Genomic DNA, 12,238 nt, shown 5'->3' on the forward strand with positions numbered 1-12,238 from the left:
GCTATATGGGTCAAACTTCCAGGTTGTCTTGGCCCCGGATATAAGATAACCTATCGACATCAGAACTGGAATAATGGATGACTCTAAGAAAACCTTCTTTTGAGTCCTACTGACATACAAGTAGTGCTTAGGAGCAATTCTGAAGAAGGAAGGAATGGGTGCCAAATTCAAGTGATGAAATGTATAGACATTTCGTATCTTCAGGGACTTCTTATGACAGATGGGGAAAAATGTTTAGATAGGCTGTGGAACTTGTTCCTGACTTTCAGGAATGGGTCAAGCAGAAAAATAACTGCTGGCTTCTGACTGTGTTTCCAGCTGTACACATCATTAAGGCCACACAGCGATATTCCTTTTCTGGTTCCACCCCAACCCCACCGCCTGCCCTGATCACAGTGTCCCAATCACTTTTGAATTCACATCTTTTCCAAGCGATTGCTTGGCATTACCAAGCTGTTGGCTCTCAGCTGGCTTCCCTTTTCATCGCCATCATGCCTATGAGCATTTCTGCTTGGAGCTACGTGTCCCTGTGGTGGAGACTTACCGAAAAATCCCTGGATTCCTCGGCCTGACTTATGCCTGTCTTCCTCTTCTAGTTTTTTCTTCCCCAATTTGGGGAACTGACCTTTCAACCTCAGGCTCCTACTGTCCATGTCTGAAGACTTTTCCTGGGAAACCAGAGCAAGAGGAAGGTAAAAATGTTAGTTACTTAGCATTCATAAGTAATTTCTGGATGCCTGGCAAGGATGGCTGCAGGAAGCAGGCAGATCTCTCTGTGCAGGCATGAGAGACGGTTCTATTCACTGCTCACTAGGAAAACAACTGATTTTTTTTTTTACCAAGATGCTAGGGAGAATAGATACCCTCATAGTAAATGCACTCACAGAAGTCTCATGATAACCTTGTAAAATGACTATTATCAATCGCATATTAAAGATAAAAATGCAGGGGTAGCTGTTGTAATACAGGGGGTTAAGCTGCTGCTCAAGATACCGATATCCCATATTGGAGTTCTTGCAATCAAGTCTCACAATCATTTTTTTAAAAAGATTTATTTATTTGAAAGTTTTCTCCTCAAATGGCTGCAATGACTAGCACTAGATCAATACGAAGCCAGGAACCTAGAGTTCCATCAGAGTCTCCACTGTGGGTGGCAGAGGCCCAAGTACTTGGGCCATCTTCTGCTTCTTTTCTAGGTGCATTAGCAAGGAGCTGGTTTAGAAACAGAGTGGCTAGCCCTCATATGGGATGCTGGTGGCAACTTAACTTGCTGTGCCACAATGCCACCATACTCCACTTCCAATTTCAATGCAGCTTCCTATGCTCAACTCAGAACCTTTGGGTAAACATTCTACATGACCAAAAGAGAACCTGGGGAGGATTACAAACAGGCCTAAACTGCTCCAGATCCTTATTTTTGAATGCTACTCCCAGTCAGGAAAATCTAATCAAACACCTATGCCCAGAGTTTCTCTCTGGTCTGCCTTGCTAATGCACCTGGGAAGATGATGGCTCAAGTACTTGGGTCCCTGCCACCCATGTGAGAGACCTGAATGGATTTCCTGGCTCCTGGCTTTTGCCTAGCCCAGCCTTGCTTCTCTCATTCTGACTTTCAAATAAATGAGAAGAACTTTTTTAAAAATTTATTTGACAGACTTAGACAGTGAGAGAGAGACAGAGAGAGAGGTCTTCCTTCTGTTGGTTCACTTCCCAAATGGCCATCATGGCCGGCGCTGCGCCGATCCAAAGCCAGGAGCCAAGTGCTTCCTCCTGGTCTCTCACACGGGGTGCAGGCGCCCAAGCACTTGGGCCATCCTCCACTGCCTTCCCGGGCCACAGCAGAGAGTTGGACTGGAAGAGGAGCAGCCAGTACTAGAACCCGGCACCCATATGGGATGCCAACACCGCAGGCGAGGATTAACCAAGTGAGCCACGGTGCCGGCCCAGAGAAGAACTTTTTAAAAATGAGAAAGCAGAGGCTCAGAGAGGTCAAACAAGGCCCCTACTGTCTCATCTGGCAGCTCTTCATGAACTAGGGGGAAAAAAAGCACTCCTTCCTTCAGACACGGGCTCCAGTATTATGAATATCAGTTCTCTGCTGTGCATGATTTTGTGAGCCCTTACTTACCGCTTTGGCTAAATACCTTCCTATGGAAAGAGATTCTGTCCTAGGCCAGGCATACTTACAGACAAATTGGGACCTCAAGGAATGGACTGTGTTTGCTTCATTTCTCTCAAGATCTAGCTCATTTACGTAGCTGGAAAGGTTGGTGAGGGAGAACTGAACTGGGTAATAATGGAAGCAACATGAATTTCTTTCTTTCTCTGCTTAACAATGTCTTCCTTGAGTGCTACTGATTAAGAGTCCTGGAAAGTACTCAGGTCGTCAACAAAGGCATGCAAGAAAGCTGGGGACTCCTCGAAAACCTGAATTTGTATATAGCTTTTTCTCAGAAATTGTAACCTGGTTGTTGGATTCATCCAAACATACCTGTTTGGCAGGCTCACTTGCATGTAAGTGGTCTATTGAATCAGAACTTGGGTAGAATGAGTGGAGGGACTAGGGATTTCAACAGGTTGACAGGAATGGTTTTATGGTAGGGAATTTTCAAGAAAAACCCTTTCAGACCACAAAGAGAGTAATTTCTTAGTGATAGGTAGACTTCTTTGGGTTATTTGATTTATGAAGTGGGACTGTTTTTCAATGTTAGGAAAGCACTTATGGTTATCCATAACAGACAACATCCCTACAGCTATCTTGTAGCAACTTCTCCCTTGCTTGCTTTTCTTTTCAACCGTGCACTTGCTAGGAGGAACAACTGAAAAAAAAACTCGTTAAGCTCCATCAAGAAGCAGGGAAAGGCGATATTTGGAAGATTTAACCACCAGTATGGCTTGGGCACCAACCATTTAGAACAGATGTGTGTGTTTCAGATGAAGTTCAGTCCTGGCAGCAGGTCCTGAGCAGAGATGGGGAATTTGAAGCCAGGAAAACACAGGAAAAAGAAACCAATCTTGCTTACTATTCCTTGATTATCTTTGGCTACAAAATGGGTCTTATTTCCCTATGATCCCCTAAGTTTTCAATGTGTTTTGTTACTTTCCCTGTCCACTTATGATGAAGAGATGGATGTGGACTCTCCATTAAGCTGAAAGCCACCTCTAGGCTCCCTCTGCTACATGAATCATTATGTTCTGGAACATATTGGAAGGTAAGACACCACATAAGAATCCACCTCCACCTTTACTTCCCAATCTCTGGGTTAAGTACCTCTGGAGCAAGAATTGGACACATCCAGTCGATCTCAGAAAGCTTTTCAAACTGTTCATTCATGGCATCCAGGGCGGCTTGTAATGTGGCCTTGTCTTCAGCATTTCTCAGCTGGTACAGACAGAAAAAAAATGAGTGTCTAATGCTTAACACCTTACCTCTACAGTCTATTTCCTTCTCCCCCACTGTCAGCACTCCTAGTAGCTAAGAGACTGCAGGGTGCCTGCTTGCATCTTCATTGGTTGTAGCCAGCTCTCTTCTTTCTCAACAGGGAGATCCAGGAAATGACCAAATGGTAGGGTCCCCAGGGGGCTGGCCACACTCACACACAGTTTGGCAAGTGGAGAGGTCTTTTGACCAGTATCAATTAACATTGAGTTTTACCCCTATAGCTTAGGGTCCAGGACAAGGGTCCTACTCTTTAACCTCAAGTCCTTGGAGATATCACCTTAAATAATAGCTATTAAGTTTTGAGCACACAATGTATGTCAGGTAGGCAGTATGCATACGTAATTTCATTCCAAGGCATATTGTTCTCATTTCATAGGTCAGAAAAAGGACTTGAAGAAGTTTAGTGCTCAAAATCACATGACTAGACAGAACGTAGATCTGTTTAACTCTATGGTTTATCCTCAACACAATACTGTTCCAGAAAGGACATGTGGAGTGACAAGATGCTGGGAGAATCTTTGTTACACACTTATTGTAATGTAAAGGTCACTTTATGAAGCAAGGAGAGAGGGCTAGAGAAAGACTGGCTCCAATTTTCACTTCATAGTAAAGAGGGTTTGCCCTGCCAGGCTAAGTTTTAGCTCCCAGCTGTTCATTCTTAGTAAAGAAGAAACTAATTCCAGGTGCTTGTCCCACAGGCTTGGGAAACAAAGCTTAAGTGCTCCCTGATAACACCCTGCACACTCTGAACTCTGTAAGTTCATGGGAAACCTATTATGGATTCTTTTGGGACTAATCCTAACTCAGAAGAACTGAGTTCTAGACCAGTAACATAGGTGAGATAGTTCATGTTCCATTAAGTAAGGAGTTGGGAGCTCACATGCACATTGATATCAATTCTGTCATGCTTGCAGCTTGCCTAATCTGGCCTCCTTTTCTCTCCACCATGAATTCTAATTTCTATATGGCACTTAATTGGCTTCTTGCTGTGCATGGATCACTCGCTGCTCCAGGCTGATGTTAGAGCCTCACCAGCTGGCATAAAAGGGTGGCAGTGACTGTGTGGAGGAAAGGATGGGAAGTAATGGCCAGTTAGGATGAGAGATGATGGAGAAGCAAGTCAAGAGTGACAATAAGCTTTTTTTGTTTTACAACAAATGACTTAGGACAATATAGACTGGCCCAGCTGCATGACCCATGTGTATGGCAGATAAAGGCAATGGGAGTTGCTGGGTGAGATCCACTTCATCCCATTGCTGACACTGAGCTTGTCACAGCTCTCCTTCCTCAAGGGGATAAACAACACCCAACAGAAACAAATCTTATCTATATCCCATCTCTATGACAGCCCTTCTGGAGATGCAATGCCATTCTTATATTGCTACTGTCTGCCTCCTGGCCTCATTATGGATTGTGTGCGTGTGTGTGTGTGTGTGTGTGTCAGGGGGTCCTCACCAGGTCTCATAGCGGGAGCCTTCTCAAGTGTGGCATAAGCTCAAGTTAGGTTGTTAGCTGGCACAAACCCATTTTCAGCCAACAGGCCCTAAGAAAGCATGAGTGGCAACAAGAGGCTAAACTCTCATATTTCCCGCTGCCCCAAACTGGCAAGAACATTGTGTTATGCCTATATATAGAAGGTACTTCTGATGCTGTTGTCTAAGGCTGAAAGACTCTAGCTTGGGGCTCAGATACTGGGACAGCCTGGCCTGATTGTCTTAGCCACTCTGCCTCTTGTGCAATGTTGCAATTAGATGAGCAAATGAAAAGGGGAAGTGGATACACTTCTTTCAATATCGACTCAGAATCCTCTCTTCAAATAAACTTTAATTAAATGAGAGGCAAAGCACAGCACCTGCCTCGGGGCCTCAGCAGCCAACCCCAACGTGGAGTGGTCATGATCAGTTGCCTCATCAGAACACACTTACCAAGTGTGCCATGGGCTTTGCATTGTGAGAAACATGCTAGTCTTAGCCTGAAAATGAAGACTCCGTCCATTCTCTTTAGCACTAATAAAAGCTACCATCTATCAAGCTGCTACTACGTGCCAGACAGTGTTAGGCATTTACTACACAATAGTTCATTTTAACGTCCCACAATAACCTTGAGAGATAGGGATTTCAACTCCTATTTTATAGATATGGAAACCAAGACCCAGGAGGTGAAGTTACTTCACACAGCTAGTGTTAAGGGGTTCTTTATCCCCAGTGCCTCAGAATGGGATCTTATTTGGAAACAGGGTCATGGCAGACATAATGAATTGTAAAGCTGGGGTCATGCCATGACTGTAATAAAGATAGAGACACACAGGTGAAGATGGAGGCAGAGACTGGAGTGATGCATACTAGCCAAGGAGCACCTAAGACGATTAGCAAACCACCAGCAGCCAGATCGATTCCCCTGTGGGCTTCAGAGGGAAACCCTGTCTATACCTTGAGTTTGGACTTCTAGCATCTGGAACTGTTGTGCTTTGAAGTCACCCAGTTCTTGGCACTTTGATATGGCAGACTTTGGAAACAAACACAGCAAGTAAGTGGCAGATTTGGGATTTGAACCCCAAGTTCCCCCAGTTTTCCCACTGTATCTATTGCCTTCCCATATGGTGAGAAAGCTATGTAGAAACTTGGAAAATATGAGCAATTCAGAAGAGTTCACTGGGCATGATGAGAACACTCTGCTTTGGATTGGTGTAGTCTGGACCCAGGAGCCATTTCCCAAAGGCAAAGGAGACATTTCTTTCCAGGGTATAGTAGTCTCTATGGATTAAAATAACCTATGAACTGAGACGGTCAATGACAGTCCTGAGTGACACAACAGAGACAGCTGGGCAAGCCGTTGATCAAAATGTTCCCACGTCTCCAGTGCCCTGGAACCAAGCACAGACCAACTTCAGATGGGATACTCAGCCTGTCCATGCTCCCATCCCCTGCACTCACCAAATTTTCATCCAGGAAAGCTTTGGTGTCATTGTAGAGCCCTTTAAGACTAAATGTAACATCTACCGCGTCGTTTCTGCTTAGAGTCTGAGAGGAGAAGAAGGGAAGGGAAAGGACAAAGAGGAGTTGTTGGTTAGTAAGCATGCATCTGGCTTCTCTGTGAGAAGGTGGAAGCAGACTGATAGGACATGACTGTAGGTGACAAAGTACTATTCGATATATAGGACAACTAGTACAGCACAGGCTCCAACTAGTCGAAACTGATGCCAGCTGTCAAATACTGGTACAGTTGCTCTGGTGTGCCCTAAGAAGTGACACAGCACAGTCTGGCTTTTGGCATCATTCCTTGGGTACAGTGGGTACACAAAAACAGGAAATATGCAAACCAGAGAGTAAATCAAGGCCACTTGTTAGCCCTAGGCAAAAAAAACACTTTTCCCATGGCAGGTGGAGTTGAGCCCAGGTGTCTCTCTTCTCAAAACCCCAGGCCCTGAGCTGCAAGTCTCCTCAAACTAAGATTTGACCTGAAGTAGTTAATCCACATCTTAGCAGACCATAACCCTACTGTATCTTTAGCCTAGCATTTAAGTTACTTTTAAAAAAGAATCACATCTTCTGGCAGTGGGTAAAGCCATGGGATTGCATATCTAACATTAAGTGTCCTGATTTAGACCTTGTCCTCAAAAGGGAAACCAAGGCACCCTGGGACTTTGGTTCTGATAGTGTCTACTTGGGATGAGGAAGGGCCAGGCTAAGGACAAATTTTTCTCCATCCGTGGGCCATTTCTCCCCTGAGCCTGGTGTTGTGGATAGCTACTGGGGAGGAGGGCTAGATCTCAGGACGATGAAATCTGTTGTGGGATTCCCCCCAGTAGCCACTCTGGATCTGTAATGAGGAGTGACTGCCTTCCTTTTTGCTTTGTCAGTTTTCTACCATATCATTTGCCCAGTTTCTCCATCCAGCCTATGGATCCCCTTCATTCCTTTTCATCCCCTTTCCTGTCTGCTTCAACTTCTTTCCTTCAGTTACCCCTCCCCCACTGCACCTTACCTCAATGGGAGTACAGGAAGCTGCACCTGCCTCATTGCTACTGTCTTGGCCATAAAATACATCATTCAAGATGTTGGCACTGGCATGCACAGAATCCATGAGGACAGATACATGCTGGTGGACCTTGCTCAGGTCATTAAGTCTGTAATAAAACAAGGACAGACAGGTGAGTCAGGAGATCTGAAGGATTTCTGACCTGGGTTTCTGGTAAGGGTTGGAATAAGAGTAAAAAGGAAAGTCCTGCATACCTGACTTGGACTCTTTATTCCCTCCTGTTTTTTCTCTTTTTTTTTTTCTCAGTAGCCACTGATATCAAAAACTGTTTCTAGGGGCTGGTGTGGTGGTGCAGCAGGTTAAGCTGCTGCTGCAAGACTCACATCCCATATCAGGGTGCTGCCGGTTCAAGACCTGCCTGCTGTGTTTCCAATCCAGCTCCCTGATAATGTGCCTGGGAGAGCAGCGGAAGATGGCCCAAGTGCTTGTACCCCTGCCACCTGGATGGAGTGCTAGGATCTTGGCTTTGACCTGGCCCAGCCCTTTGGAGAGCCATTGGAGTGGGGGATGAACCAGTGGATGGAAGATCTCTTTATCTCTTTTGTCTCTCCCCATCCTCTCTCTGTCACCCTGCCTTTCAAATAAATAAAATAAATCTTTATTTAAAAAAAAAGAAAAGATAAACTGTTTCTATTCTTCCCTAGGTATTCACCTTTGTCCATCCTGTCTCACCTTATTTAAATTCCTGGGAACTTGGGTAGGATGTGAGACTGGAATAGAGGTGGGTAGGATAAACACTGTTAGTCCTGTTGGGTCTGGGACAGCAGGAGGAGACAAAGATACATCTCTGAGCCCAATAGGAAAGGTCCAAGCTGGATTATTGCTGAGCACAAAGAATATTTTCTGCCTGGATCATCCAGGCCCCAGTCAATCTTCAAAGCTCTAAGTGAGAGTCCTGTCTGAGGCCTGACCTCCAGGTAGCCATTAGACAGAAATTGGCTGCTTCTCCTTAACCCTTCTTAAGATGCTTGACCCTTTCTCTAGGCCATCCCACTTACCTGCTGATGAGATTTTCTGCAAGCTGAGCTAAGTGCTGCATCTGGGCATGTTCCTCATCAGAGAGGCTATCTTGCGATTGCTGGGAACCCAGCTGGGGTTGCAGGGCAGCCTTAATTTCCGTATGCTTGCACTCCCATGTCTTCATTGAATTTTCAAAGTCCTGAAAATGAACACAGTGGTGGATTCTAATGGTTGCTATAGTTAAGAGTTCATGTGACCAATCTATCTATGAGTCTGATATTTGTGGGTAATTTGCAGGTATAGTGGGTATATTGTGGGCATAGTTAATCTCCACAAACATCCATCTATACACCTCTGCCTCCATCCCTCACTTTATTCAATGTCCTTTTTGCACTTGGCATTTTTGGTTCTGATGTTGTTTAATATGCTAGGTCTTAGAACACCAGGCTTGGATCACATAGCTGTCCATCATACCAAAACTCCTTTATGAGGAGACAGTGAAACATTTTTCATGCTCCTTTCTTTGCCAAACCAGGGCAGTAGGTTGTGATGGAGTTTTGAGCTAGATAGAGCTAATTTAATTTTGAATCATGCTTCTGGCATTTACTAGCTGTGTGACCATTAGGAAACTATTTAACCTCTTTGGTCTTTTTCTTTTCCCTCAAAGAAACCTTTTATTTAAGGAATACAAACTTAATGCATTTCATAAGTACAACTTTGGGAATACAGTGATTCTTCCCACCATACCTCTCCCCCCACTCCCTCCCCCATTCCCAGTCCCATTCTCCACTAAGATCCATTTTTGATTAACCTTATACACAGAAGATCAACTCTATATTAAGTAAAATGTTTTCCTCATCTGTAAAATGAGTATAAGTGCAGTCACATCACAGGCTTGTTGGCAGAAAGACCTATATGAGAATACATGTATAATGCCCAGTTTGTCAAGTGGATTTCCCTCCCCACTCTACTGCTGTTTCTATGCACTGTTCACAGGTCAGAGAGGAAGACAGCCTGTATGCACTAAACATCCAGAATGGTTTCTTTCTAGCTCTAGAAGGTTTGACTGAAGCACATGACATTTGCAAATGCAATGCTTTAAGAAACATTATGCAGGGGTGGGAAACCATTGTTCTGCCAAGGGTCATTTGGATATTTATTACATTATTTGCAGTCCATACAAACTTATCAACTTAAAGATGAACCTACTGTCGATGTATTGAATTTTTTTAAAATTTTTAAAATTTATTTGACAGGTAGAGTTATAGACAGTGAGAGAGACAGAAAGGTCTTGCTTCCATTGGTTCACTCCCCAAATGCCCACTACAGGCGGCGCTGGGCCAATCCAAAGCCAGGATCCAGGTGCTTCTTCCTGGTCTCCTATGTGGGTGCAGGGGCCCAAGCACTTGGGCCATCCTCCACTGCCTTCCCAGGCCACAGCAGAGAGCTGGACTGGAAGAGGGGCAACCAGGACTAGAACCGGCGCCCATATGGGATGCTGGAGCTGCAGGCGGAGGATTAACCAAGTGAGCCATGGCGCCAACCCCTTATTTATTTATTTATTTTTAAAGATGTATTGAATTTTTTTAAGTTATATTTAATGAATATAAATTTCCAAAGTACAGCTTATGGATTACAATGGCTCCCCCCCCCCCCCATAACTTCTTTGAGTCCCACCTGCAGTTGCCTTGGCAGGGCCCAGACCAGATAATTTTAAGGCCATGGTCAGGGCGTTCCCCACCCCTGCTTATAGGAACCTAAAAAGAGTAAATTCAGTGCAGAATTTCTTGTTGAAGGAGATTTCTCCATCACCATCTGAGGCCTTTAGTTCTGCGTGCAGCAGAGAGACAGGGTTGCCCAAAGCCACAGGAGAGAGTGCCTTGTCTTACTCGCTTGCAAACAGCAGTATATATCAGAATGTTCTAAGGAGCATGTTTACCAATTTAATGGATCTGATGTGGGACCCAGGAGTGTGCATTTATAATCAGCACCCCAGGTGACTCTCATGCAAGGGGTATGCAGAACTCCCTATGAGGGATTTTGCTTGACAGGAAGTATTCATACGTAAGTGGCAGCCGTGGATGAGGCAATGTAAGAGCCCAAGGCAAGCCTTTCCCCACTTACCCGATCTCTCATCAGCATTTGGGCAGCATTCTTGTATTTAATTTTGATAAGGCCTGGCCTCTGAACCCAGGCTTCCCCATCCACCTGCACTGGGATACCTTCTTCTCCCTCAATGGTTATCATCACCTCGTGGCACTGCCAGGGAAGAAGAGTGGAATGGAGGAGATAAATGAGGCAACTGTCAGAGACCAATCATAAAATCTCATAGTCACAGCTTGAATGCGTGTCTGAGGCAGTGCTGGCAAGGAACCAAGTCAGATAATTCCTAGGAGAATCACCTGTTTCCTACAAACTTTTTCTCCTTTAGTCTGCACCACATTTGTCTCCAACCTCAGTCAGCACCTTTGATGCCCACCAGATAACCTACTCCCCCTATGCTGGAACTCTTATGCCTTGTTAATTCTTGATCCTACCCCACATCCTGGCAGACAGCCAGAAAACTCAACCTCTTCCTGGTGCCCAGCTGGGCCCCACCTACCTGGGCGATGCGATGATGATGCAGGTTGATGATTCGGGACATCGCCATCTGCACAGAACCAAAGATTGCCACTACTTCCAGCTTCCCATCATCTATTGCAGGAGCCTCATATTCCTGAGAAGGAAGAACTGTGTCACATCTCCCACCCTTGAGAAACCAAACTTTGTGCATAATGACTAGGTGTGTTGTGAAGGCTCCTGGTAAGAATTTTTCAAGCCTATGAATATGGATCCAGGAAACCAGTTTGGAAAAAGGGCACTGAGATCACAGCTCTTAACTGGTTCCTTCCCTGTCCAATACAGCATCATAAGCCTCCAAGACCAGTCTTACTGGCTTCATGGCCTTCTTAGGCGAGCTCAGAGAAAAGAGTTCAGGGGCAGTGTTCCAAGGGATTTTACTGACAGATCTCCTTGGTGAAAAGAAAATGGCCTAGGTAGACTTTCAAGGATATATCTGACCTAAGAAGTGTAAGAAATCAAAGCCCAGGACACATTTAAGGTCTTTGGTTGATTCATGTTCTCAGGGATGGTAATTGCTTATAAAACTAAGCATACAGCTTCTTGCTAATACAAATCCCATCCCACCTGCACTTCCTCTGTTGTCCACTTTCTCACTCTAGTTAGTCCAGCTCTCCTTTCTGAGACACTTTCTCAGGGTCATGTCTTTCACCCCCTCCCCTCCTTGTTCCAATACTCACTGTGGTTGCTGTGTTGCTTCCCCAGAAATTGATACCTCCGGCATAGCTGGTAATGTTGAGCACTACGATGCCTTGCAGGTTTGGCAATGAGATGACTTCTCCATCACACTAAAAAGAAGAGTAGTATCTCTCATTGTCTGGCTCTTCTCATACCCGCATGAAGAGTCATTTACAGAGATGGGAAAGGGCTCTGTCTTCTCTTCCTTTTATTTCTTTTTTTTTTAACTTTTATTTAATGAATATAAATTTCCAAAGTACAGAATATGGATTACAATGGCTTCCCCCCCCATAACGTCCCTCCAACCCGCAACCCTCCCCTTATCCACTCCCTCTCCCCTTCCATTCACATCAAGATTAATTTTCGATTCTCTTTATATACAGAAGATCAGTTTAGCATACATTAAGTAAAGATTTCAACAGTTTGCTCCCACACAGAAACATAAAGTGAAAAATACTGTTTGAGTACTAGTTTTAGCATTAAATCTCAATGTACAGCACA

At 44.6% G+C, this 12,238-nt stretch overlaps 1 protein-coding gene across 1 annotated transcript in view; it reads right to left on the reverse strand.

The window, feature by feature from the left end:
• DGKK (diacylglycerol kinase kappa) overlaps positions 1–12,238 on the reverse strand; it is a 52,904-nt gene that overhangs the window by 1,520 nt on the left and 39,146 nt on the right. The window contains exons 19-26 of the mRNA XM_089323934.1: positions 11,740–11,847; positions 11,043–11,156; positions 10,565–10,699; positions 8,479–8,639; positions 7,427–7,568; positions 6,376–6,462; positions 3,272–3,382; positions 545–668 (exon numbers count right to left, since the gene is read on the reverse strand). Of these exons, the coding sequence (XP_089180060.1) occupies positions 545–668; positions 3,272–3,382; positions 6,376–6,462; positions 7,427–7,568; positions 8,479–8,639; positions 10,565–10,699; positions 11,043–11,156; positions 11,740–11,847 (982 nt within the window). The remainder of the gene's footprint in view (positions 1–544; positions 669–3,271; positions 3,383–6,375; positions 6,463–7,426; positions 7,569–8,478; positions 8,640–10,564; positions 10,700–11,042; positions 11,157–11,739; positions 11,848–12,238) is intronic.

This window comes from Oryctolagus cuniculus, chromosome X, assembly GCF_051225735.1.
Source record: "Oryctolagus cuniculus isolate XC-2025 breed Fujian yellow rabbit chromosome X, ASM5122573v1, whole genome shotgun sequence".
Classification (NCBI taxonomy): Eukaryota; Metazoa; Chordata; class Mammalia; order Lagomorpha; family Leporidae; genus Oryctolagus; species Oryctolagus cuniculus.